The 27986-nt window shown below is 35.9% G+C and overlaps 1 protein-coding gene across 1 annotated transcript; it reads right to left on the bottom strand.

Moving 5' to 3' along the window:
- Window positions 1–24581: 24581 nt before the first annotated feature.
- LOC131066680 (uncharacterized) lies at window positions 24582–27209 on the bottom strand. Its single transcript, XM_058001508.1, has one exon. The coding sequence runs from the start codon at window positions 26617–26619 to the stop codon at window positions 24943–24945; it is 1677 nt and encodes a 558-aa protein (XP_057857491.1). The 5' UTR covers window positions 26620–27209; the 3' UTR covers window positions 24582–24942.
- Window positions 27210–27986: the final 777 nt, after the last annotated feature.

Here is a 27986-nt window from a genome sequence, read left to right as displayed (position 1 = left end):
CTGACATTGTTTACATTTTCTAGCATAGGTGAATGAATCTCTTTCCATAGTAGGCCAAAAGTAACCCATATGAATAAGTTTCTTAGCTAATGTTAAACCACTTGAGTGTGTACCGCAAATACCTGCATGAATGTCATTAAGAACTAACTTAGATTCATCTTTTTCAAGACATCTCAATAATGTACCATCTAGACCATGCCTATATAGGATATCAGCAATAATAGTGTAGTGAGAGGACTGACGGATAAAATTTCTTCGTTGATTACAAGATAAATCAAGAGGAAGGATATGATCTTTCAAATATTGGTAGGTTTGACTGTATAATGATTGACTGGTTCTTGATATATAGAAAATTTGATAGGTATGCTAGGATTGGATGGTAAGGGTTAAGATATCTTCCATGAGAAATTCATAACATTGTTGATTCTCTTTATTTTGCAAGAGAGATGCTATTGTAGCCATTGCATCTGCTGCTTTATTCTCATTTCTGGGAATCTGGGTGAATGTGATTTCTTTAAAGTGTCCTTTAAATTCCTCCACTAGTTGTTTGTATGGCATAAGCTTATCATCCTTTGTTTGATATTCATCATTTATTTGATTAATGACAAGTTGTGAATCACCATAGACATGTAGTTCTTTGACATTCCATTCAATGGCCATTTTGAGCCCTATAGCCAATGCTTCATACTCTATAGTATTATTGGTGCATGGAAATTGCAGTCTATATGATTTCGGAATTGTGTGTCCTTGAGGTGTGATGAAAAAGATTCGTGCACCTGATCCATATTGAGTATAAGAGCCATCAAAGTACAATTCCCAAACGTTTGTACTTATTGTCAAGATATTTGCATCAGGAAATTCGATATGCAAAGGCATGTTATTTTGTAAAGGTGCATCAGCCAATTGATCAGTGATGACTTGTCCCTTGATAGCTTTTCGGTCAACATATTCTATGTCAAATTCACTCAGTATCATAACCCATTTGGCTAGTCTCCATGTCAATGTTGACTTGCTCAACAAATATTTGAGAGGATCTATCTTTGCTATTAGTTTCACAGAATGAATCAACATATAATGTCGTAGCTTCTGAGTGACAAATACAACTGCTAGACATATATTTTCAATTGAGGAATAATTTAATTCATAGCCAACAAGCATTCTACTGATATAGTAAACTGCTCTTTCTTTTCCTTCATCATCATGTTGGGCTAGGAGAGCGCCTAATGATACACTTGTTGCTGAGACATAGAGTAACAATGGTTTCCCTTTGGTTGGGATATCAGTACTAGAGGACTCATAAGATATTCTTTTATTTGCAAGAAAGCTTCTTCACATTTTAGATCCCATTTGAATGGAATATTTTTATGTAGAAGATGGGTAAATGGAAGACACCTATCAGCCAATTGAGAAACAAATCTCCTGATTGATTGCAACCTTCCTTGGAAAGATCACAATTGACTTATGTTCTTAGGTGACTCCATATCCATGATAGCTTTAAATTTTCTAGGATCTACTTCAATGCCACAAGCTGATATAATGTACCCAAGGAGCTTTGGAGAGGTTACCCCAAATGCACATTTCTTTGGATTTAATCTGAATTGATATCTTTCCAGCCTATCAAAAATATTGCTTAAAATGTTCAAATGTTCTTTTCTTGTGTGAGATTTTGAAAGTATGTCATCAACATAATCTTCCATAAATGTGTGCATCATATCATGGAAAATTGTCATCATAGCCCTTTGATAAGTCGCTCCTGCATTCTTAAGCCCAAATGGCATAACATTCCAGCAATATGTTCCCCATGCATAGGTGAAAGTTGGTTTCTCTTGATCTTCAGGTGCTATTCTTATTTGATTATATCATGAGAAGCCATCCATTAATGAAAACATCTTGTGTCCTGCTGACAAGTCCACTATGATATCAATGTTTGGTAGCGGGAAATCATCTTTTGGACATGCTTTATTCAGGTCTCTGAAATCTGTACAGACTCTTATGCTCTTGTCTGGTTTTGATACTAGTACAATACTTGAAACCCATTCTAGATAAGCATCTGGTCTTATGAAACCCACTTCTAATAGTTTCTTTAGCTCGGTCTTTACAAGAAGAGCAATGTGCGGATGCATCTTTCTTATCTTCTTCTTTACAGGTTTTGCTTTTAAATCCACATTAAGATGATGCATGATAAGATCCAGGTTAAATCCTGGCATATCAGCATAAGACCAAGCAAAATTTATTTGTCTTTGCTTAAAGAATTCCATGTATTCTTTCTTCTCTCTTTCTGATAATGAGGCAGCAAAATGAAGTATTTTAGGATCCTTAATGTATCAATGTTTACTGCTTTTGTTGGTTCTATTAGGATAGCAGATCTCTCTTGAAAATATGCAAGAATAATGTCAAACTTTCCATCTTCTAGTGCCTCAAGGAGGTTTTCACCATCAGATATGTCCTTTGTTTTCTCTTTTGATTGATCTAATGTTGTTATGAAATGGTTTTCAACAATAGGTCTCTTTCCTTGTTTTATTTAGCTTTTGCGACTGGAAAATTTGGCATTCTCCTAACTATGAGAAACATCACTTGATTCTGCAATGGAAGATATCTTAGTTGGGATGGGTTCAACAGCATTAAGGTACACGGCTAAGTCATGATCATTGGAAAAGACATTCAGTCCGGGGTTGTCTAAATTATCCCAATCAATTAGTTCAGGATGAAGAAGGGGTAAATCGTAATCATTGTCATCATTAGGTGTTTCAACGTTCATGAGATAATGATCATAGTTTGGCATAGAATAGGTATTGTTTAAATATTTTTGAGAATTGTCTTTCCCAAGCGTTTCCAAATTAGTCTTAACAAAATTAATATTAGCATTGTGTAGTTCACACTCAAGCGGTTCTTCAACTGATGTTTGTCCCTTAAATGAATGGATTATGTCCACACGCACATCTTTAACACTACAAATTCCTTCTTGATTGACCTCATCTATATTTTGGAGTTGACATACTTGTGCACATGATAAAGAGGATTCTTTTGCTAGATTTTGTCTTCTTTCAAATTCAACTTCTTCTGGACTAATAGTCAATCCAACTTGACTATCTCTTAATTCTTCTATGGTTCTTGCACAACTGATCTTTGTTTGCGCTTCTTGTGGCATTGCTTCTTTGTCTTTGTCTTTCCCTTTTCTTTTTGCATACGCCTCTTTTCTCTGAATTATGACTCTCTCTTGTCTTCTTTCTAAATTCATCTTTTGTTCTGCAATAGATAAGTCTTCTTTCATGATAGTTGCTTGATCTTCATTGTTTTCCTTACTTGATGTAGTAGATAAGACATTTGGACCCCATTCATATTCATTGGAATCTGTCTCTGAATCTTGATCTAAGATTACTCCACTATACCATACTGGAATGTCGTCTGGTGCAAAAAGTTCTCTGATTTCTGTTATCTCTATTTTTACTGCTTCTGGAATATCTTGTTCAGATTTTGCCTCTGTTTGTATTTTTAGAACTTGTTGACAAGATTTTTTGTCACCTTGGATGATAATCTCCTCCTCTTTCTTTTCATGTTCTTCTTGCTTCTTGTGTTTATTGGTTACTGTTTCAGCCCCTTGATGTAGCTTTTCTTGCCAATTTTCTTCTTTAGAAACTGATGTCTTTCTTCATTTTTGTTGTTGATGATTATGTTTCTTTTGATTAGACTTTAGATATCCTAGCCCAAATTTATCTTATGTGGATTGTGAGTGCAGACAAATAGGTTCTGAAATACCTTGATGTTGCTTACCAATTGGTCATTTTCCTTCATATCCCATATTTTGCATGATTTCATATCCTTTGCCATATTGTTTTATGGGAATATTGACTTCTGTTGTCATTGCTATAGTTTTGTCTTCATCCTTGTATAACCAACCAATAATGTCTTTGTCTTCACTTTCCTCTGTAAGAGTTCCAGCACTAACAAATGTTCCTTTAAACATATGTTTTGATCTTTCTGATGGCTTTGATTGAATATCTGTAGGCTTTCCATATGACTTAGGGGAAAGTGGAAAATTATGCAAAAATATTTTCCCATTCCTTCATCATTTAACTTGAGCTTTTCTTCAAAATTTTCCCATAACTTTGCTTGAATTTCTTTGGTAGGATATATTGATTCTCTGTTATGCAAAATTCTTGTATCTTGTGTTGGCTTTAAATTATTGCAATATTGACTGGAATCTACAATTATAGTGATTTCTTTTCCTTCATGAGGAAATTTCACACATTGATGATATGTAGAAGGAACTGCTTGCATCTTGTGAATCCATGGCCTTCCTAGAAGAATGTTGTAAGAGAGGTTCAAATCTAAAACTTGACACAATGTATCCTTTTCCACAGGTCCTATCCTTATTGGTAGCATAATAGTTCCTTTAGAAGAATGTTACCTATAATAAGTTAGTTTCACAAAATACAAATAGAAATGCATACAGGAAATCCAAACTCAACCAATGAAACTGCATGAAATACATATGAAATAAAATATTAATATTACCTTCATGGCTTATGTCTCATTGTGTCCTAACTCCACTGTTCCTGGTTGCAGATGGTGTGCTCTCAGACAATGCACTGATGGCTTCCAAGATGGCATATGAAGAATGGACTAATAAATTGTAGTTAACTGATACTATGATATGCAATACTACATGATTATGCTAAAATGATATATGATAATTGCTATTGCTATTTGCTTCAAAACTCAAACTCACAGATGCATATGATTAGCTTGCAAAATGCACTTGAAGTCTCTTGAAGTCTAACTCTCTCAATTGAAGCTCTTGATTTTATAGACTTTGAGGGGATTAGATGATGTGGCTCAGATTAACGATCATGATCAGATCTACAGATTTGGATGGTTGTGAGAAAAGGTGAAGGTTGAGAGAAAGGGGGAAGGAGAAGACAAGTGTCACTCATCTCACCTTGACTGGGTTGTTGACTAAGAGAATCTAGGGATGGTTGGAGGAAATTTAGGCATGAGAGGACAAGTGGACTCGAGTCCTTCCTAAGATGTAGAGGGTGTTGGAGAGAATATAGGAAATGGTTATGAAATATATGTACGTACACAATTTTCATTAAATTTTGGAAGTTGAAGATAAATGATGAATTAATATTTAAGAAATATTAATTTCCTTAGCCACATGTTGAATGAGTTGGCAAAGGGAAGATGAAGTGGAGATGGAGGGTGAGTTGGAAAAGGGATTAAATAATTTTGAGAATTTTTTAATATTTGAGACTATAGGATAGGAGAATAACTATTAGATATTAGATATTTAATTGTTTGAGAAGATAATTAAATATTATATATTTAATTAACTTGGTTAAAAGAATAATTAAATATTAGATATTTAATTAATTAGAAGAATATGATAAATGAATTAATTAATAGAAAGACGTGAAAATGAATTAAATTTGTTAATCTTTTCAAATTAACTATTTAATAGAAGAATAATTATTAAATAAATATAAAATATTTATTTAACTACTCATAGCCAATTTTTATGTGTATACATTACTATATTAGATTTCCTAGTCTTTTCTATCTTGAACATGAACATAAATTCCTATTACATGATCTTGATATCAAACCTCATGAATCCCTTTATGAACCATTACAAGATAATCTACATCATATCTATTAACATGAATTGCATTTCATTTCAAAGATAATTACATTTCAATACATCTCAATATCCATCTCACAAATTATAGACCCATTTCCTAAACATCATCTACTATATAGTTACATGACCATTTCAACAAGAGCATAGCTCTCCTAATTACATAGTCTCATCTACAAATTCTATAATATGATTACATTCCATAATCCATTATATTAATTTCATTCATCTGTTACAATAATCAACCATAAGCTTCAATGAAGAAGAATCCACATCCAGACATATCAATCCAATGAGGACATCCCAGTGGTAGAAAGGCGCCAACCACCCGACCATGTGGAACCAAAGGCACCACCCTCTGTGCTAGGAGATGACACAAGGTCCCAACACACACTCTAGACCTAAGTTGATACCAAACTACCAAAGAGACTCACAACTCAAGTATCACATCCACACAAACACAACATCCAATCATATGGTAACCTCAAATAGAAGCTCCCAGAGGTGTAACAATAATCAAGGCATAAATGCAAATCAAGCAAAGGACACATGTAGGAGTAGAGTGTCATCACATGCTATCCTCCAAATATAGAAACACAACCCTTCAAGGCATGACCCCGATAGACATGTGGAGCCATCTTAACCTATGAGAGAATCAAGGGAGATTGACTTGCCACCACAGTGGCCTTCCCAAGCTTATCCTAAAACATCCTCCCTAAGATCAAGTCTTGGGGCTCAAATATTAATTATCTTGATTAGGTGAGACCTAATTATCCAATCCATCTAATTCATTATTAATGTTATCACTTGTTTATAATAAGGAAAACTCCCAATGTGCCCGGGCGATCTAGATGGGAGGCTTATCAACTCACCACCTATCTCTCATGATCTCGGTCATAACAAGGAAACCAACTTCCCCTAGCATGTTCCAAAACAAAAATAATAACAAGGAGGCTCTAATTCAACATTCAAGAATGATCCATAAACAACATCACATATACATGAAGCATCCATAATAATCCAATGCCAACAACATCAATACACCAACAATGAGCCTCATATCAAAATAGTGCATCAAAAGCCATATCAAAGTCAATCAAAATCTGCCATAATCATGAAATCAACATCAACAGTAAGGCATATCAACTTACTGAACCAAGAGCAACAAATCAATCCTCACAACATGGCTTATCAACAAGTTGGAGACACACAAAACCTCTATGGTATGGCTTGTCAACATATCGAAGCTTAAAAATCATCGAATAACATCAAATCAAATAAATCACAAAGATGGAAAACATCAACAAACCTCAAACAAAGCCTCTAGTACAAGGACAAATTGAGAAAATTTATCACAAATAGTCAAAACTAAGCAAAACTTGTAAACAAGGCAGTTTAGCGCATTTGCACATTTTTTCAACGTAGCGCATATGTTAAAAGTTTTAGCGCATTTGTTATTTTTGCGCATATGCAAAAATACACTTCCGGACTCAAGAAATTTGCGACAAGAATATAAATTATATAAGTAATGAAATTTCCCAAATAAGGGCTCAAAAGAGATGTCGAGAACAAATGAAAAGGATGACATAATCAAATATCTAAACCATAGACAATATGGAAAGAAAACATAAAACAAACTTCACAGCTATAAAACCCAAAACTCAAACACATAGACTCACAGAGAGTCTCATATGAGTGATAACTCATACAAACATCATCACAGGCTCAATAAAACTTGAGGGAGATAAACTATAATCATAGACAATCCATATTGCACAACAATGGAGATTCTCAGAGGAAATCTTCCTTATGGCAATGCCAAACGGGAAGAGTTCTTTGAGAACTTCCAAACAATCTAGCTCCCAAAATCAAGTAGTAAGGATCTTTTCCAATGCGGGTGCAAATCATAAACAATAGCAACATGCATGAGGTGAAGCATCGAGAGACCAGATAAATCTTAGACAAAGAATTTTCACAAATTCGTGTGCCCACAGCAACACTGTTTTCCCATAATAATAGAAAATTTCCCCAAAAACTATAGAGAAAACTATATAATATATAATTTTCATGAAATAATTATTTCCAAAACTATAGAAAACTATAAATTATTTTCCCAAAAACATGGCACGTAGGCTATTCTGCAGACACGGAAAAGACATGGAAGTAAAATAAATATGCAAATTGAGACGTCCTCCAACCTTGGATTTGAAGTGATGGTAAGGAAATCTGAAGAAGCGCCCACAAAAACCAAAAAAAAACTCCAAGCAAGAATCCAAGCTCCAAAACAAGTTGCAGACAAAAAATCCTCAAGAACAGCAACTCGACACAAAGCTCAAGCTACTGAATAAAAAGAAATTCATGAAAAAACCTAGCTCCCAAACTGGTCAATGAAAATAATCCAAAACCCAATATGTCTTACCTACCCAACATTACAATATGTTTTATTTCCCCAATTCAAATGTATCCAATGACAAATAACGATAGGTAGGAATAATATAAAACTCATTTATCCTTGTAACAAGAGGATATTTAATAAAATAACATAAAGTATTATTACCAATGCACAAATAATAATAATCACGCCCTATTAAATATTATGAGCTAACAATTAAAATAAAGCCAAGTAAAACAAATGAAGAACTAAATACAAATATCCAAGGGCTAATAAAATAAAAGCCAAATAAATAAATATAAAATAACCAAGGCTCAATAAATTAATTAAAAGCTACCAATAAATATTAATCAATCTTTAAAATATAAAGGCACTATTAAACAATAAATTAATAATTAATAATTAAACAATAAGCCATAAATGTCCTGATTAATTAGAAAAACAGGTTTTAAGGACTCGAAACCTTTTACATAAAGATCAAAAGATAGATCAGCAAAGATCAACTAGACCAGCATAAAGACAACATACGAAAGACTGGCAAGAAAACCAGCAACCCGAACAAACAGCAAAAAACTAGGAACAGCAAAGCAAAAAAAATCAAAAATAAAGACCTAGATAGCTAGCAACACCTACAAAGACTTAATAAGTTCAGCAGCCTTGATGACCAACAGGTCATAATTCGTCGAAGCAACTTTGAGCTCTTTGATTTCCTTGTTTGGATTTTTCTCTCTCTTTTTGCCTCTGGTACTCATTCTTGGTCCTTGCACACCTTCCACACCTTCCATGTCAGGTTCCTGCTCCAAGGATCCCTTCTCATTCTCCAACTTACTGATCAGGATTTTGATGTTGTCAGTCGAGGCCTTTAGAATGTTATAACTTTGTTCAACGATGCTTCTGAGACAAGTATCGGTTTTGTTGAGTCTGTTTTTCAGCATCCACCATTCTCTGGTCCCTAACATTGTCATTGTTTTTTTATTTCCTCCAGAGCCTTCTCCACTTGCTCAAACCTTGGATTGAAGGCATCCCTTATCTCTTCAGCTCTGGCAATAGTCTTTCCCAAATCATCAACATACACAGCCATGGATTTACCTTCACCGATGCTAATAGTCTCCAGAATTTGAATCCTATGACTCAGGTTCTTGTTTTCCTCTACAGCTTTCTTGTGACTATTTATGAGCTAGTCAAGGGTGTCCACAAACCCCTTCAAACCCTCAATAGAAGGGTTAGAAGGGGGAGTTTTTTCACCAACCTTGGCCTGGTCAGTTTTGGGGTCTTCACCACCGGTATTTTGATCGGCGTCACCACTAACACTCTGGTTGAAACCATCCCCCATAATCTTCTCCTCAACTTTTTGGTCCGCGTCTGAATCCTTGCTTTGCTCTTTGTCCTTCGTCGTCGGCTCAGAATTGCCCTACCTTTTCTGCTTTTTCCTTTTCTGAAAAGAAGATTTAGGTTTCTTCTTCCGAGGGGACGAAGAGTCATCCTTTTCAAAGTCCTCATAGACCTCCTCTGAGGAGGAAGAGTGAATTTGGAAGACCTTCTCTTTTCTTTTTTCTTGCCCTTGGAAGAGGATGGCTTACTGCTCTCATGTTTTCTTTTCTTACCCAATTCAACCTTGGAGTCCTCCAGGCTTTCCTCAATCTCACTTTTTGAATCACCGGCAGAATCCTCACCCACAAAAAATTCAGAGTCCGACCCTTCCTCCTCAGATTCAGAGATAGAGAGCTGGGGGCGGGCGATTTGATTAGCTTTAATATGATCATAGATTAGAACCATTAGACCTTGGTGCATAGAAATGTCACCCTTAGGGTTCTCTCTATGGACTTTGATAATGGCATTCATCGAGCAAATCAGAAAATAGGGCATGTTAACTTTGTCTTCATACCTGAAGTGGTTGAGCAGCACGAAATGGTAGCCATGGACTTTGGTAAATCTATCATCTAGAGTGATGTAGCGCATGATTGCAAACAGAACCTCCCTCCAAGGCTTAGCAAAGGCCCTGGGAGGGTAATAGGTCTTGCTAAGCTTAACCAGGTGCTTCTTCTCCTTTGTAGTTTCAGGGTATCACTCGATGGCCTCCTTGCTAAGTTTTCTATCCCTGTAGAAATTACTTCCCTCCCTCCGGAGACCCGTCACCTGAGCAATGAGGTAGTCATCGATGGTGATAGTTTGATCTCCCATTTTCAGGGTGCCCTTCCTCCAATTTTTGGTGAAAAACTTAGTGATTTTAGCATCCCTCCCATGGAGTCTTTCCATGTACTTTGTTAGCCCATCCTTCTATAAGATACTCTATATTTCCTCCTTTTGTTTCCATTCTTTACAATTACTGGGCTCGTAGTGACACATGTTACCTCCCATGATTTCATAGCTCAAACCAGAAACTCGAGAGTTGTAGATAGCTAATGGATAGAAATCTCTAGATGCAGCCCCAAAAACCCAGAAAGCGTGGGAGAAGGTGGCATTTGTCTTATCATTATTGGTACTGACACAATAATAATTAATATTAGCCCTCCAAGTCATGTTATTAATCATTATATAATCCATTTAAAATCTTTGAGGTGTAGTTATATCAATCCATGAAAATGATCGATCTGGTATCATTAAGAAGATCCTCTTCACCCTTCCAGGTAATCATGTTGTCATGAGTGACCACCATGTTAGCTACCCAATCAGCGAGCCATTTGATTCCCTATAAATGTGAGAGATAAAACATTTATCAAAGGTTTTAATAAGATCCCTATCAACCTTAATAATATTGTTGATAGTCCATGAGGGCTTGGTAATTCCTTTAAGGCAGTTAATGATATTATTAGAGTCCCCCTCGATCCAGAGATAAGGACAGATCCACCTTTTAGCTAGAAGGATACCTTGGAGAGCAGCCATAGCTTCCACCATATGGTTAGTTTGGCAACCTATAGGAACAACAACAATTTCCTTACAAATGCCATTTTCATCTTTGAGAATTGCACCACATCCCGCTGGTCCAGGATTGCCTTTAGCAACACCATCAAAGTTGATTTTGAACCATCTAGGAGGGGGAGAATACCACTTAGCTTCAAGTCTCTTACTTTGTTTGGTATCAATCCTAACATCACTCTTCAGGTTCCAGGAGTTGAGGATGTGAGCTTCCAGGCAATTGACAGGAGTGCAAGGTTCTCCAATGGTCCTAAGGTTCTCCACTATAGCCCTTTGAATTTTCTGAAAAACAATAGTCTAGGGGAGAGAAGTATCCCTGAAGATGCGTTTGTTCCTTTCTTTCCAAATCCTCCACAGGATGTGAGGAAGAGAGAGTTGCCACAAAGTTCTCAAAGAGGGATTAGACCAATGGTAGCTCCAGGAATGGAACAAGTCTTGAATAGAGTTAGGGAACACCCATACCATACAAATATTCTTAAGAAAGCTTTCCCAAATAGAGACAGTGAAAGAATAGTGAATAGCCAAGTCGTCCACAGACTCTTCCTCCTCATGACACAAAACACACCTATTGGGGAGATTAAAACCTCTAGTCTTTAGGCTGTCTAGAGTCAAAATTTTGTTTTGGAGAATAGTCCAGTAGAAGATATTGATCTTTGGAATAAGACCCTTGATCCAAGCTTTAGACCAGATGGGCTCCTCTGAGGGGGCTGGAGTCAGCACTCCATACATGGAAGAAACAGTAAGGTTGCCTTTGGGCTCAAGTTTCCAAATAAGAATATCTTCTTCATTATTCAGCCAAGCAGAAAACAAGTGTTTCTTGAGATTGATGAGGCCAGGGTGTATACCTTCAATATTTTTCCATTTGTCACCTATCCAATACCCCTCAACCAAGGAACCAAAAACTCTTTTAGAAGGGGTAGCAAAAGGGGCCCAATCAGGGATTTCCAGAAAAGGCTTATCAAGCAACTAGGGATCTTCCCAAAATCTAACTTTCCTACCATTACCAACTCTCCATTTAACGCCTTTAGCTATGTTGTCTTTACACTTTAAAGCATGCTTCCAAATGTGAGAGCCATTGATGTTAAAATCAGAGTTGATGAAAGAGAAAAGAGATGAAGACAAGAAAGGATACTTACTTCTCCAAATTTCACACCACTCATTGTCAGAGCGGAACAATCTCCATATCTATTTGGACAAAAGAGCTTCATTGAGAGTCCCGATTCTCCTCAGACCCAAACCACCCTTGCTTTTCGATCTTCAAACCTTGTCCAAAGCCACTAAAGCCATTCTCTTCTTTTCCTCAACCCCAGACCAAAGGAAATTTTTGTGGATTTTTTCAATAGCATCAGCAAACTTAACAGGGATTCTGAAGAGACTAAGAGCATAAATAGGAATTCTTTGAAGGGATGCTTTAAGAAGTTGTAACTTGCCAGCGTGACTTAATAGAGCACCTTTCCAACCAACAAGCTTTCTTTGAAATTTATCCACCAAAGAACTCCAAAAGGAATCAGGGGGAGAGATGCCCAGGGGGAGGCCAAGGTAGGTAGCAAGAAGAATAGCAATCTGACATTCCAGAATTCTACTAATTCTATGTTGTCTTCTCTTAGGAGTGTTGATGAAAAACACTTCACTTTTAACCCAGTTGATAAGTTGGCCAGAAGCAGACGCAAACTTACACAGGGTATCATTCAGGATTCTGGCTTCCGAAATACTAGAATCCCCCATAATGATGGTATCATCCACAAATTGCAAGTGGGAGCAGGTGTGATCAACAGAAGAGGGTTGGAGTTATAAATGTCAATTAAACAATAAATAAACATTAAATCTCAATTAAATAAATAATCAAATTATACTATAATAATCCAACAATGAAATCAATCATTAATAAACTATATAAACCATGCATTAGTTTATTAAATAAATTAATTAACAACTACATACTCACGAGCCAACAAGAAGAACACCTCACTGACTAACATGGGGAATCATGTCACGACAACTGGCAACCCAAGGTAGACATCTTAAGCCTAGAGTATATGAAGGGAACTCATGCCATCCCCGACAACTTGCCATTGGGATTTAAAGACACACTCAAACCTGTGAAGCCAGGTGGAGTCGATGTCCAGTACCTGCAAAGTTGCATCAATGCCAAACACAACATATATGATACATATATATCATAATGAATAGGAAAGTGGTAGAGAATCACGACGACATAGCATGCTCACAATGAATGATATGACATTGTCTCTACTCATGAAAATAGTCACACAATAACTAGACACATCATAATACGAACTCATCACATATAATCATGAAGTAGGGTTAGCATAATCATAATGCTATCAAATCCATAATTCATATAATCCATCTAACATAGCAAGTGCATAAAGAGACCATTAATATAAATCCATCATATCATGATCATCAATAACAAGTATCATCATAAGCATCTGAAATATAAATAGAGTCAGTACATAGTATAATACCGTCGAATATTATCATAAAGTAAACTAAGCTATGCCAATAGGGTCTATAAGTGTACAAGGAGAAGGATGAGTCAGGGTGGGGCACTACAAAATATAAAAAATTAGATGGACATACTAAATTGGAACATACATCACTGGACTAAAAATAAAACCATCCACTCCCATGAAAATTGTTCTTCAAGCATTTTACCCATTGTTCTAGTGAATATTTAACTTCAGACGGGAAAATTACCCTTCAACCTCCTAATAGACCCTTTAATGTCCATTTTGACTCCCCTTTAACTTCTATTAATCAAAAGATTAATTATTTCAAAATTGCTTTAATGAATTGATACTTATTAGGGTTAAACCATTGATCTTCAATATTTAACAATAATCTTCAACAAACTCCTCTACCATCACATTCAAATAAATTCACATATAACTAATACTAATAATATATGTTGATTATACTTCCCTTTTATCACAAAAATAGTCAACCCTCATATATCATGCATTATCTCTTATTTGAAATTGTATTTTATAGCATAAATATAACAATATACATGCATACCTTAAAACCCCTTTTTTCAAATTTCACTTTACTTAAATAAATTTGTAATGATTGTGTATCCCAAAATTCAAGTACCAAAGTTTGACACCTTTTTATTCTCTAATGCACCATTTTCTTCTTTTAACTAAGAATTACAATAATATTGAACAAAATAAATATCCTCATTTAAAATTATTAAACCTCCTCAAAAAGTTATTGTGAAAATTGTATGATTCAAAGAAAGAGGTCTTGCAGTCTTTTCGCTATTTTCTTCTACATCAAATTTTCACCATTAAAATTTTCACATGTACAAGTAATCAATACAAATAGATAATAAAACCTAAAAAAAAATATCCTTCTCTGCAATTGGGATCCACAATAGCAAAAGCCTAAAGCTTTCCTTTCTTTTTCTTTTCTAATTTATATTTGAACTCATTTTCTTGAACTCTATCCTTTTTGTGTATGGATTAACTCTTTCTATATATATTATTAGATCTTCATAAGAATACATCATGCAAAATAATTATGTTTTTGATATTAAGAGAAGTAAAACAAGTGTGTTGTCCCCGAATACAACAACCCAAAGGGCGTAAAGCCAATTGATAACTAGTAGCAACACATTAATAGAACATTAATCACAAACTACAAAGAACAAAAACAAAGACTAGCCAAGAAAAACTTGTCAAGCCAACAACCTAAAACCTAGCTCAAGGAGGGGGAGAAGCACCCAAACCTTGACAAAGAGAGGTTTGGGGGAGGGGGGCAGACTTCCCCTTCCACCTGCGACAAACAACAGTCTAGGCAATATTGTCACTAGGACCCTCAAAGGAAGGATCATGCGAGAGGTCCCCGCAACGATTCTATCCACAATGGTAGAAGGTTGTTGTAGCAAAACAATAGGAGGTTTCAGTGATAGAGCAACACCAAAATCAGGTTTAGCAAGCGTAGAATGAGGTTGCAAAACAAGAGAACCAAGGGCGGAGGCCTCAATAGAGGAGGCCAAAATAATAGAAGCAAGAGGATCAAAGAGCTTCAATAGCAGTGAGGGGCACAACTTCCTCCTGGGAGGAGACATCATCCTCATGAGAGGAGCCAACAAAATCAGAGTCCAAAGCATTGACTGTCAAATGATCTCTGGTAGCATCCTTCCACCAAGTAGTAGCACCCCTATGACATGGAATAGAATAGTCCGAAGCAAGATGACCTATTGAGAAGTATTCCCGACAGTGAAAGGGAAGGCCCTCATAATCCAACAATTGTATCCATGGTGTATCCCCAACCATAAGAACCATGTCTCTCAAGAGAGGCGAAGAGATGTCAATGTCAACTAAAATCCGAGCAAAGGTAGAGTGCACCATAGAAGACGTGGCCTCATCCACCTTCAATAAACATCCAATGGAGTTACCAATGGCCTTGTGGCAAGAAAGCTCCTAGAAAGGGAGAGGAAGATTAGGAAGGTGAACCCAAACTGGATGCACATTAAATGGTTCGGTAAGGGGGTTAAAAGAAGTTGTCTAGGGCTTCATAGAAAGAGAGTGATCTCCCCAAGCCCACAGCTTACCAACACCAAATCTCTTTTCAAAGAAGAAATAAAGGTAGCAATGAAAAAACCCTTAGCACAAGGATAGAGCTCAATGTCATGTCCAACCAGAGGCAACCAAGAATCACTCACCCAATGATGAAGGTCCGGAAGAGAAGGCCAAAATCTAGCAAATCTGCACACCAATGCACAACGTTAATAGAAATCGATATTATCCACAACATCATGTCCACAAACCACCATGGGAGAGGATTTGGCACAAAGAAGAGGGTGAATTCCCTTAGGAGGATGAGCAATAGATCTGACTTCGTCCACCAATGAAAGGAGGTTTAGGAGGGACCAAGGCATCAACAGCACCAAGAGCATTTACATCCCTAACGTCAACACCAATTGTAGCAGAATGACCCCTCGGACTAGCAACACCCATGGGAAGGGGACCGAGGTGGGGGAGGGCTCAAACCAACCACGACAACAGTACTCACAAGGGGAGGTGGGGGGCACAACCCAGCCAGAGAAGAGCAACAGCATTCACACCAAGGGTACCCACGGGGGAGACACCCAGCACTACGGCGCCAACGGAAGCCATGTGGGGACCACTCTACACAGAAGGAGAGGCTTAAGGAGGATCAACGGACGCGGGCATACAACCGATATTCAAAAAAGAAGCAAAGGCAAGAGAGTCGTTCGAGTCCATTCTAACGATGTTTGCAATATAATTATGTTGACATTTTCAATAAAATTTATTTTCTAGTGCCAAAACAATTTCATTCCTAAAATATGTTGGTATGAATCATTTTCTGTGTGTAATATATTTATACAATGTAATGATTGTATTTCATCATTTATTCTATTATTTTTTATATGGCCTTAATATCATTGTAACTTCAAGATTAAATACAAGAATAAATTTAAAAATTACATTTGTACATACTACAAAAGAACACATTATATTTGGATATTATACAAATCACACTATTCAATGATCTTTATAAAGACCTCACTCTTTTAACTTTTACAACCACTTTTTCTATAAGAAGGTCAACTATTAACTACCCAACATGAGCTATAAATAATTACACTAACTACATTTAATAACTATAAACTAACACTTTAGAATATAAAATCAATAATTAATGTGTTGACAAAATCAAGTGAACACACTATTATTAGCATGGTCATAAATTATTTCAACAAACAATCTATAATAGTAAAACAAAATATTTGTAATGTTGAAAAAAAAAGAACCAATAAACCATAATTTTTTGAATTATTAAAGGTGACATTTCATACTTTAGAAAAGCTTACAGTATTTTCTTTGGACTTTAATTTTCAAATGGACACATAATTATTTCAAGATAGAACATGAATATATTCACTCATGTGAATTATATATTTAATCAAGAGTCGCCCAGTTAACCCAAAAAAAATATGAACAAGCTAAGTTATAAATAATAGTACAGATTGTGAGGACTTAAGACAAAATGCACTTTCTTTTAGCTTTCCCTCTAGCTGCACAAAGCTTTTGAAGCTTTTGTGTTCCTTCCAAACATGTGGTATATACTTTCTTAGCTTCTAATAATTATATTGTAACAAAAATATGTTTTATAGATTTAGAATGTTAGATCTAATTTAATAGTCATATTTTGTTGATATATCATATAACAAATATTCTCTTACTTGAGTTGTATATGCTTCATGCATTTCTATTATTCCAATCTTCTACTTTCTCTAAAACATTTAATATTAGACCTCACACAATATATACTTTTGCAATTTTATTCTACAAAGCATACCTCAAATCCAATGCAACTTAAATCATCAACTCACTGCCAAAAACTTGATATAATGTCTCTAGTTTTGAACTAAGTACTTCTACATAAAGAAGAAATTGTTTAATGATGCTTGTATTTTTGTTTTTGTTTTAGGTGCTTTTATATAAGAACAACTAAAAGTCTCCCATTTATTAGATCCAATATTTGTTCCATGAGCAACTCCCACAACATAAATAATATTGATTTTATATTTTTAACTTTTCAATCAATCTTATTATTATTCTCTTTAACTAGCATGATATTCAAGCTTATAAATTCCTAGGAATAACATGTTTGACAAACTTACCATTCAAAAATAGGATTAGTTTATTAATTTAATGTGTGGAGAAAGTTATTCATGTACATCATAGTTTGATGAATGACGTTAATATAGAAATCCCTCTTATCAAGCTTTTGTTTTTAGCCCTTTAGCCCTTATAAATTTTATAATTGATCAATTTATGATCAAATGAAGTGCAAATTACTTGATTCACAATTCACTACACATCTAACTTTCTTAGTCTTTGATGACCCTCTTCAACATTTATCTTCCAATCAAGTTGGATGTCAACGTGTCTGCATAGTGTCCACAACTATCAAAAGATTGTTTTTTTTCCAAATTCGATAGTTACCTTTCTACTCTAGTTTGCATCCCTATCCCTTCTTGTACCCAAACAATTAAAAAATAAATCAAATGATTAGTTATTAAAGAAAGCTATTAAATAAACTATTCCAATTTTGTCAAATCTTCAAGGACCTTGATCAACATCAAGATAGTTTTATTTAACCACCTCAAAATAAACCCCTAAAGATGCACATAGCATCACTCAATCTAGATATTCAATTTTCATTGCAAATAAAAAATTGAAGAGTTACAATAGATGTTTCCACAATTTTACAAAACAACTCTATAACCCTTGTTTGGTGTTGTAATTAATGATTGCAACAATCCTAGGGGCTCTGGTGGTACACGCAACCCTAATGACTACAACAAAGGTGTTTCTTCTACTTCTTTGTTGGTTTCGTCAGTTGTTGATGTGAATTCTAAATGCCTCTAGTGTGGATTCGAACAAAGGTTTTTTGCCACCCCTTGCTCATGTCACATTAGGCAACACTTTAGGTCCGACCTCTACACCTTTTTATGTGCTAGTGTTGTTTTTGGGTTCTAGTATTGGAGCCAAATCTCAGCTTCTATTTTGGTGATGGAACATAAGCCTTGGACTCAACTCCTTAATTATGAAGGTCTCTCCTTCAAATGTAGATGTTTGCTCATCGATCATCTAGCTTCTAAATGTCTACTATCTCGATGCTTTTGGGTCTAACCCTACGCCTCCATCGATGCTAGTATGGTTTTTGGGTACTAGTATTGGAACCAGGAACCTAAACTTCTATATTGATGATAGAAGATAAGCCTTGGACTCAACTCCTTAATTATGAGGGTTTCCCCTTAAAAGGTAGAAGATGTTTTGCCATCAACCGCCTAGCTTCGAATTGTCTACTATCTTGATTCAAGAGTGCAACAATGTCCATGAAGATCACTTGATTATTTATACTTCTCATTCTTTGGTTGATGGTTCCTCTCAAGATGACATATCTTCTCAAGATGTTTGATCTTCTCTTCTCATTCCTCTTGAGGCTCTCAAGTGAGTTTATCATGATTATGACTCTAGTAAACCCAACTCCCCCACCTTTGTTAGTTTCTTTTGGTGAGTCCCACACTCCTTCTGATCCAATTGCTTAATTTGTTATTTCTTCAACCTCAATTCTACTTCAACCTACTCTTGTGTCTATGGTTTAACATTTAACTACTCTGACCTGGCATTCCTCTATTTCAATAGTGTGCATGGATGGGCCCTCTATGGGAGAATTCCCTCTACTTCTCCTCAAATAATATTTCCTTGACAATTATATAAAGACAGAAAAAAAATCTACCCAATTCTATATCCTAATTTCATATTAAAGTGAAGGATGTAAAGATTGAATAGAATTGAGTTTGACATAGGTTGGATCCCTAGATACTCTTTTGTTCTATGCATTTTCATATTTGTTGTAGTTATGTTGGTTAATGTCAGACAACTTTGATTCTAATTATGTCTCACTTCCATTTGAGGACACTCTTTTTATCTCCACCTATTATTATCCAATATAAAATAATTAGATATTTTGATTCTTTAAAAATTATATAATGAACAAATTATTAATAAAAAAAAATTACAACATATAATATTTTATAAATAAGTTAGAATGTTTTTATATCATCTTTGAGTTTTCCTATCAATTGTATTTTTTTGTTTGTAAACTATTTTTATTAATATATTGTCTTAAATTTTAATCAAAACTATTTTATTAATAATTGTATAGGTCCTTACAATATTATCAAACTGCACTCAACATACTACACGATAAAAAATTCCAAGCATTTGTACTTGATTGTGATGTTGACTTTCAATTTAAAATACTATAATACCTGCGTATCATAGCCACATCCTATGAGATACATATCAAAGTGAAACCATAGAAATAGTCAAAGTGTAACCATATCCTATGAGATACATATCAAAGTGTAACCATAGAAATAGTCAACAAAAGTATTGCATTTAGTTATAGATTAAGAACTACAAAGATATTGGTTGTGTTCACGTAGTTGTATTATGCAAAATAAATAGTTAGATGATAGAAATTTATAATGGAAACAGTAAGACTATTTCTCACCTGTGTTTTTTAATGGTATATGAATTTCTAAGTGGTTATATTAAATTGGGCCCTTCAATCTCAAGTACCATTTGAGCTTTGTCTCTTCTTTGGAAGCATGACTGGTTGGTTTTGTGTTTTTTCCATTTTTTCATTGAGTTATCAAGAGTGGCTTATTAAAAGTTCTTACAAATGAATTGGTACTACAATTTCAATTCAGATCATGAAATCATTGTGGATCCAACAAAGCTTTTGCATAGTTTTAAGAGCCCACAAACATATAGAGTTGTATTTTCCCTTCAGAGGCATTTTTGTAGGTTTTTGGGCTCATTTTTTTCCGTACCTCCCATCTATAAGACTGAAATTACAACTTTGTGATCCCTATCGTACAGGTATTTGTACATTATCTTTCCTACTCTTTTCAGGCATAGAAGTTGCTCACACTATAAAGACAATATGATTGGGCCCCTGCTAGTGTCTATACGAAATATCTTTTACTGTAACCATGACATTATAACTCATGAAATCATCAAAAGAAAGTTACAATGCAATCATATGAAACTCTATTTTTTTATAACTTACAATAATATAAATTCAGTCCATTAGGTTCTAATATATAGCTACCAAACATCCCAACAATTAACAATAGAATTGAAACCATCTACAGTGACATGGTATCTAACTTTTGTAGAGATATTTCTGCATACTCTTATGATTTTTCTGCACAAAAACAGTTGATCCAGATATGTTTCTCAAAATGATTAGCTGTGAAAATGCCAATTCACTAACAAATCAATGATTATTAAGATCAAAGCTAGCTAACTGTTTCCAATAGACGCATTTTATAATTAACTTATTTTGGCTAAGAGTCACTGCTCATTTTTTTAATCAGCAATTTGAAAAGCTGGTGGCCCCATGAATACTTAATTGTGCTGCATATTTTTAAACAATCATCTGATGATATAAGGTTGCTGTTTCTTAGACTCTTAATAAATTACAGTGATGTGCAAATCTTATCCACTACTAGCAAAGCCACATCATCAAGACCTGTTTAAGTGGATCAATGCAAAGGGAAATGCACTAAGAATTCAGACTTACCCCATATGTTCCCATGCAGCTGGACTATTCCTATTCAAATTTTTAATCAAAGAAAAAGGATAAATTGAAATCTCCTATTTAAGTGGAGCAGCTGCTGCTTAAGAATTGAAAATTTTCTTTGACGAAAAATGGGGGCTGAAAATAAGCACCAACTGCATATTGAAAAAAATGATGTGGTTCAACAAATATTTTTCCCTCCTTTTTTACTTCCAAATTTCAACTGCAATGATTATTATTAGTAATCTGATTTAAACATGTAACTTAAGACAACTGCTAAAAACAAGCAGAAAAATTGAATATTCATGGCGTCACCAGCTGCACAAATTGCTGCTTAAAAAGTTAAGCAGTGGCTGCATAGGACCTGCCCTTAGATAACTCCAATATACTTGTTAATAAATGCCACTTGTTAAATCTCTATAATTAGGTTCTTCATCATATGTAGCTCTTCAAAAGCCTGCTCAACAAAAAAATAGATAACCACTAATATCATGAGAATTCAGACTAGGATAGTCCAAATAAAATTGTCGATAGAGCATTCCTATCTCACTATTAGTTTCAAGCATCTTAAATCTTCTAAACATAAACGCAGAAATACTATAGTCAATGCCATCTTTCCATAAATCGCGTGCAAGTGCTAAAAATAATAAGCAGCGGATTTTGTGCTCTTCAAATCATATTCAAGACTCCAATGGCAGGCAAAGAAATATGCATCTATGCCCACCTTTTTTAAGATGCATGCCTAATGAATCATATGATTATCTAGTAAAAAGCAGTAAAAAATCAACTTTTGTAAAGAAAATGAGTTGATTATGACATATACAACCTTCAAAGACTCTAAAAACATCATCTGCTAACACATCCCTTTCAGAACAAGCATAACCTTTAAATCCTCCACACAAGGATGGGTTCTAATTAACCCGAAAGTCAGGTCAAACACACGTCAGTTCGAATACTTAATTTCCATAATGACAATTATAGACAAGAGTCGCTATTGCGAAATTAGGAAAAATCAATAAACCCTTCCATAATAGTTACATGGCAACATGTGTTCATTAATTCAGAAACACGCTTAGAACTAACGCATAAAAAACATTTACTAATTCTAATTGTGCTATGTGGGTTTAAAACTGCAATTTGCGTTCTGTGGAAAGAGAACGAATCCCTTTCTCTCAAAGGGAGGCCCTTTCAGATCGTAAATTACATTGACCATTACTGGATTTTAATTTGTAAACTAAAATTCAAACATTGGTTACGATCAATCTTTGATAGTGCATTCATTTGACATGTATAATAATGAAAGAAAGTATTCAATCAATAAAAATAACCTTTAGAACTAAGAAGTTTCTGAAACCAGTGAAAGATTCTATGGGAAATTTGAATAAAATGAGACTTCTATCAATTTCAGCTCTTGATAGTAGATCCTACAGCATGTATCCATTTTCTTAGGTTCCTGCCTAGTATCTCTAGAATGTGATCCTATTTCATTGACACTCCCTATGCTGGCAAAGCCGCAAAAGTATAAGCCTAATTAACAATAACAATATACTCATCTCGGATGCAAAGAGGTATTGAATTTTATAAATTATTAGAGGCAGAATGGCAAATAAGAGCATTTAACTCACCTTACATGCAAATAGGTATCGAATACACATTATAATATGCAGAACAGCAGTTTCTCTAGGATGACATAAATGTAACCCCTCGTGTTAAAACCACATTCTTCTCGACTTCTAATAATATCAGCCAGACAACTGTCTAGAAGGCTCCAAATTGCATAAAACCATTGAGAATAACATCAAGCAGTAGCATGTGAAAGATAGGGAAGTAAATGCTCTACAAGCTATTTTTCAAACAGAACTAGGTTATCAAACTTCTGAGAACCTAGGTAATAAGATGTCACCAAAGTAGACTCCAACAGTTCAAATCGATACTAAACAAAGGATTTCAAATGGCATTAAACTTCTGAGAACCTATGGGCTAAAATATCAACAGAATCCATTCCAACAGTTCAAATAGATACTAACCAACAGATTTCAAATGGCATAAAACTTCTGAGAAGCTATGGGCTAACATATCAACAGAATCCATTCCAACAGTTCAAATAGTTACTAACCAACAGATTTTAAATGGCATATAACTTCTGAGAATCACATCAGGTAGTTGGTATAGGTTTCAGTGCAAGAAAAAAGTAGCACGTGATAACAAAAGGATGGCGAGGCACTGCTCTACAAACTATTCTCCCAAAAGCATCAGGTTTCAAACTTCTGCAAGCCCAAGGGATACAATTTCAACAGAATTTTTTGACAACAGTTCAAATAGATACAAACCACAGGACTCCAAATAGCATAGAACTTTAAAATATGACATAAACCAGGGGTATAGGTTACAATCCAACAAAATAGTAGTGCGTAACATCAAAAGGGTAGAGAAGACACTGCTCTACACACCCTTCCCCAAACAAAATTAGGTTATAGAACTTCTGAGAACCTAGGGGGTAAAATTTCAACAGAAATGATTCCAGCGATTCAAACAGCTACCAATTTACTAAAGAACAGGATGTCACCTTTGCCAAAGACCTTAGTGTCTGGTCTTCTTCTCAGGAATCAATTTAAGCATGATATTATTTCAAGCAAAAACTAAGAGGCAGCATTGATATAAAGTGAAAACAGTCAAATATTTGCCAAATGAAATAAAGTAGCATACTGTGATTCTTCTTGTACAGATAAATCAATAGTTCAAACGACACTGATAACCCTAGAAACAAAGACATTCAATAAATTTGAATGTTTACATTAACCCATAGAATGTTAAACCACTGCAAGGTAGACATGTATTCGGTACCCTTAAAATTTCAAAATATCAGAAAGGGCACCTTTTCATCATTAAAAAAGAATACAACCCTTAATTACAGACACATACTTATAAAGTATGGATTTCCGAATACCTTACAGGTTTAGTTTAATTAATTATGAAAAATTGCACAGCCTGTAATCCACATATTATGAAAGCCATTAATGCACAATGCTTCTTCAATACAGAAAATCAGATAAATACCACGTCTACTTACTGAACCTGAATAATACAGTTTCAGTCTCTACACAAATTTAATCATAACTGCAAGTATAATGGCATGAATAAAATCCAGCAAAAAAACATCACATTTGAAGTACGCCAAATGCCTGCACCAATTTGTCAGTATTTTGAATTAGAACCCCTACCAACGAGGATATTGTCAGATGCAATTGCCTACCCTTCCTCTTCAATCAGCTAAAACAATGGCATGCCCTTACATATTTCATCCAATCTATAAGTTCATCTCACTAACTAGTTCATAGAAGCTGTTTCTGTAAATACAGAACAACCTTAAACGATGTGAATTTTCAGTGCCAGATTAGTCTCTTCTGTCAACATAGAGAACAAACTGAACAAGCAACATAAAAGGGTACAGACAAACACATTCAAGAAGCCCTGAAGTATCTTCAAAATCAAAAATTTAAATTGGTGTGTTAAAAATTTCCACCACCCCATAAATCTAAAAGCAAAATCCAAAAATTAATACAAAGCATCTGTTTTGATAAGTGCACCTTTATCTTCAGGTGTACACCTTCAAAGTGCAAATTTCTTACAGAGCCTGATTTATAGGCAGAAAGAAAAATAAAAGATTAGACGAAGAAGGGAGTTTCTTGAGATGGATGTTACAACAGAAATAATGGTATTCTAAATTGTCCTAGATTTCTATTATGGTACAAAATTAGTAAACAATAGAAGTCTGAATCTGACCATAGCAACCATCCATCCCTGATTGAAATCCCTCCTTCCCATTCCCAATTTGTTTTTATGTCAGCAGCAGTTCATTAGGGCCCAACTGTGGGCGAAGGAACACTCGAACTTCATGTTCCTCTGACAACACATGGTGCTTTGGTACCATTATCTCTAGACCTGCACCGGCCTCAACATAGTATGCCTCGAGATCAGCATTCTCTGGAATCCTAGTTGCAAGTGCAATCTCCCTCACAAATTCACCAGGTGGGCAGTGTTCAGGAGCTGGATCGGTGAGCTTGAATGTCCTGTCTCCTCTCTTAATGTAAGGAGCCCGGGCAGTACTTATGCATTGAACTTTGACAATACCATGAGACACAGTATTCCACCATGAGACCCTGACCCTCTGACTATCCGTAAAAGGCAGAGACACCATTATCAAATACCCTTTCTCATCTTCATAGATAGTTTTCGCTGCGGTCACTGGACCACATGCCTGTCGCATGACGCCTGAGAAATCACTAACCCACGCTGGTTCCACCTGATGAATTGTCTCCATGTCCTGAACTCTATCCGAATAGTATTCCTCATCATTGCCACCCAGAGGAGAAAATTCCTTAAATTCCTTCCTCCTCTTGCTACCCCCGCCCCCACAGACCGGGGGCGAAAGCGACGAGAGCTCTATTCCCTCATTACACACGCCTACAAGCTGCTGGGTCGACAAATTCAAACCAGATCCATTCAGCAGCCTCTTGGAGGAAGGACAAGAAGGCGAATTCAAAGTTGTGTTGTTGTTGTTGGTATTGTGATTGTGATTACCACTGCTGCCATTGGGTTTCAACGAGGGGAGCGGCAGGGGCAAAGGCAAGGGCGGGGGTGGTCTTTCGAGCTCAAAATCTGTGCTGGGCAGATTTCTCCAGGCAGTAAAAGCCTCAGCGTCGAGGGGAATGGTGAAATTCAGGTCTCTACCCGTTAAATCAATCCATTTCTTAAGTTCCCCCTCCGTGACATGAGCCAAATTGGGAGCCCTAACGACCTCAATTCCATGCACACACTGAGGATTGGACAACCCTCTGTAATGTTTTCGCTGCATCCTATGAGACCTAACAAAGCCCTTATCAACAGAAAAAGGGAATTGCGGCTCACCTAAACGGGAGTGTCCATTCATAAAGCTGCGCAGCTGCATTTTCCCCAGGGCGTTCTCTGGCCGCTCCTTGAAAACCCACATATACATGTTCTCCATATCATGCTGCACCAGGAAAAGCTCCAGCCTCAGGTCACTCTTGTCAAACGTGGAAGAAGAAATTGAGCCGCCGTTAGAGTTAGGGTTTATAATCTTCGCCTTGGCCTTCTCCGTCAGGGCGGGCTTGAAGTAAAAATTGAAAAAAAACCAGGCGCCCCAGATCGAATCCCCACGCCGTGCACACTTGCGGTTGATACTCGTGTTGCTGTTGCTGCTCTTGGAGAGATTAAGCAAGCCCTCGGTCTCGTGGATCTGCGATCCCAGGTCTAAAATATCGCAGGGCTCCGAAGGCCACGACGGCGGCGCACATATATCCAGCGGTAGGTTTATGTCCGGGGGCTTATGCTGCTGCTGCTGCTCTTCATGCGCCGCTGAGCTGGAATCCATGGACAGCAGAGTTGATGGCGGGGCGTGGCCATGGCCGTGGCTGTGCCCGTGGCTATTATCCATGGACAACGATGTCAACAGAGCCTCTGTCATCTTTCCTCCTGAAGGATGTTCTTCTCGCATGCTACAATCCTCGCTTGTTCATTCCGCCACCGCCGCCGCCGTTTCTTATCTATCTTTGGTCGGGTTCGAACCTGGTTGAAAAAAATACTATAAAACCCTAAGTCAAAAATTATCTTGGAACAGCGCAATTATAACTGCACGGGATTTGAAGCGGCCCAGAGGAGGGCACCGGGAAGAGGAGGAGGCCATGGCGGATGATGATCCAAATGGCCTCAAATTCAACGGCACATAACGCAATCTAGTACTCAGTTGATCCATTTCTCAGATTTTATTTCCACCTTCCTGCTTTCTTCTACATTCATGAGTTTCCTAGAAAAAAATTTCCTGCTCACGTCGGTATTTGCAGATTTCTGATCACCATTAAAGCAGATTTTTGGGTTTCTAAAGCTCCAAACTTCTTTGTGGGTTTCTCCTTTCAAGCCTTAACCTGTTAATTGACGTGAATTTATGACGGAATCCAACGGCTCCGCGTTTCTTTCGTTGTTGACTCAGAGTCCGTCAATTGACGATGACGGCGCCAGGCAGATGCGAAATTGACGGGAATCCACATTTGGTGATAAGCAAGTCGGCATGTAGAACTAAGCTTCTTCTAGATAAGAGGAAATTATTTGGAGGACTTTATTTAATTTATTTTTATTATTTTATTATATTAATATTAATTAAAATTGGGATGAGGTTGTGATTCCATCTCAAGGATAAGGATTCAGGTGCGTTGAAACATAACAACTAGGGTTTTTATGTTAAACCAATTTATTTCTCTCAAAGTTCTACTTTAGGATGGATTCTTTTCTATTTTCTTTTATTTTCGTTGCCCCCACTTAATGATAATTTGGTGTCTTGGATAATAACATAATCTATTTTTAATAAACTAAATGATTTTTACAAGTGTACTTGAAGAGAAAATTTTGAGAGGGGTGTTGTAGTATATAGATATATTAAAAATGGTATGGTTTTGTGTAAAGTTGTGTCTTCATTTCATGTTATTCATTTATTACTAGTATATCTATATGTTGCTACCTTGTGAGTGGGTCCTACACAATGGGGGATTAGTCTCGCCGAATTTCACGATATCCACGATAGTGAATATAAAAAATAAAAAATAAATAAATACTAAAATAAAGTCGAGAGATATCACATAATTGTCTTGCATGTTTATTAGTTGTCAAGTAATAAAATAATACTTATAGAGAAACTGAAACGTGCATGCATTTACTTGTCATCTACACGTCAAATTTATTCAAAACCAATTTTTTGTTTACAGATATTTGTATGTCATTGTAGATGTCTCTCGACATAATTAATATATATTTTATAGAGCTATCACTTATAAACAATTGTATATATGTTCATTAGGTATTATGTATATC

Source organism: Cryptomeria japonica, chromosome 3 (genome assembly GCF_030272615.1).
Source record: "Cryptomeria japonica chromosome 3, Sugi_1.0, whole genome shotgun sequence".
NCBI lineage: Eukaryota > Viridiplantae > Streptophyta > Pinopsida > Cupressales > Cupressaceae > Cryptomeria > Cryptomeria japonica.
This window is presented reverse-complemented; position numbering and strand designations above follow the sequence as displayed.

Coding starts and splice junctions, on each gene's coding strand:
- LOC131066680 (XM_058001508.1), bottom strand. CDS start 26,619: ATGCGAGAAGAACATCCTTCAGGAGGAAAGATGACAGAGGCTCTGTTG.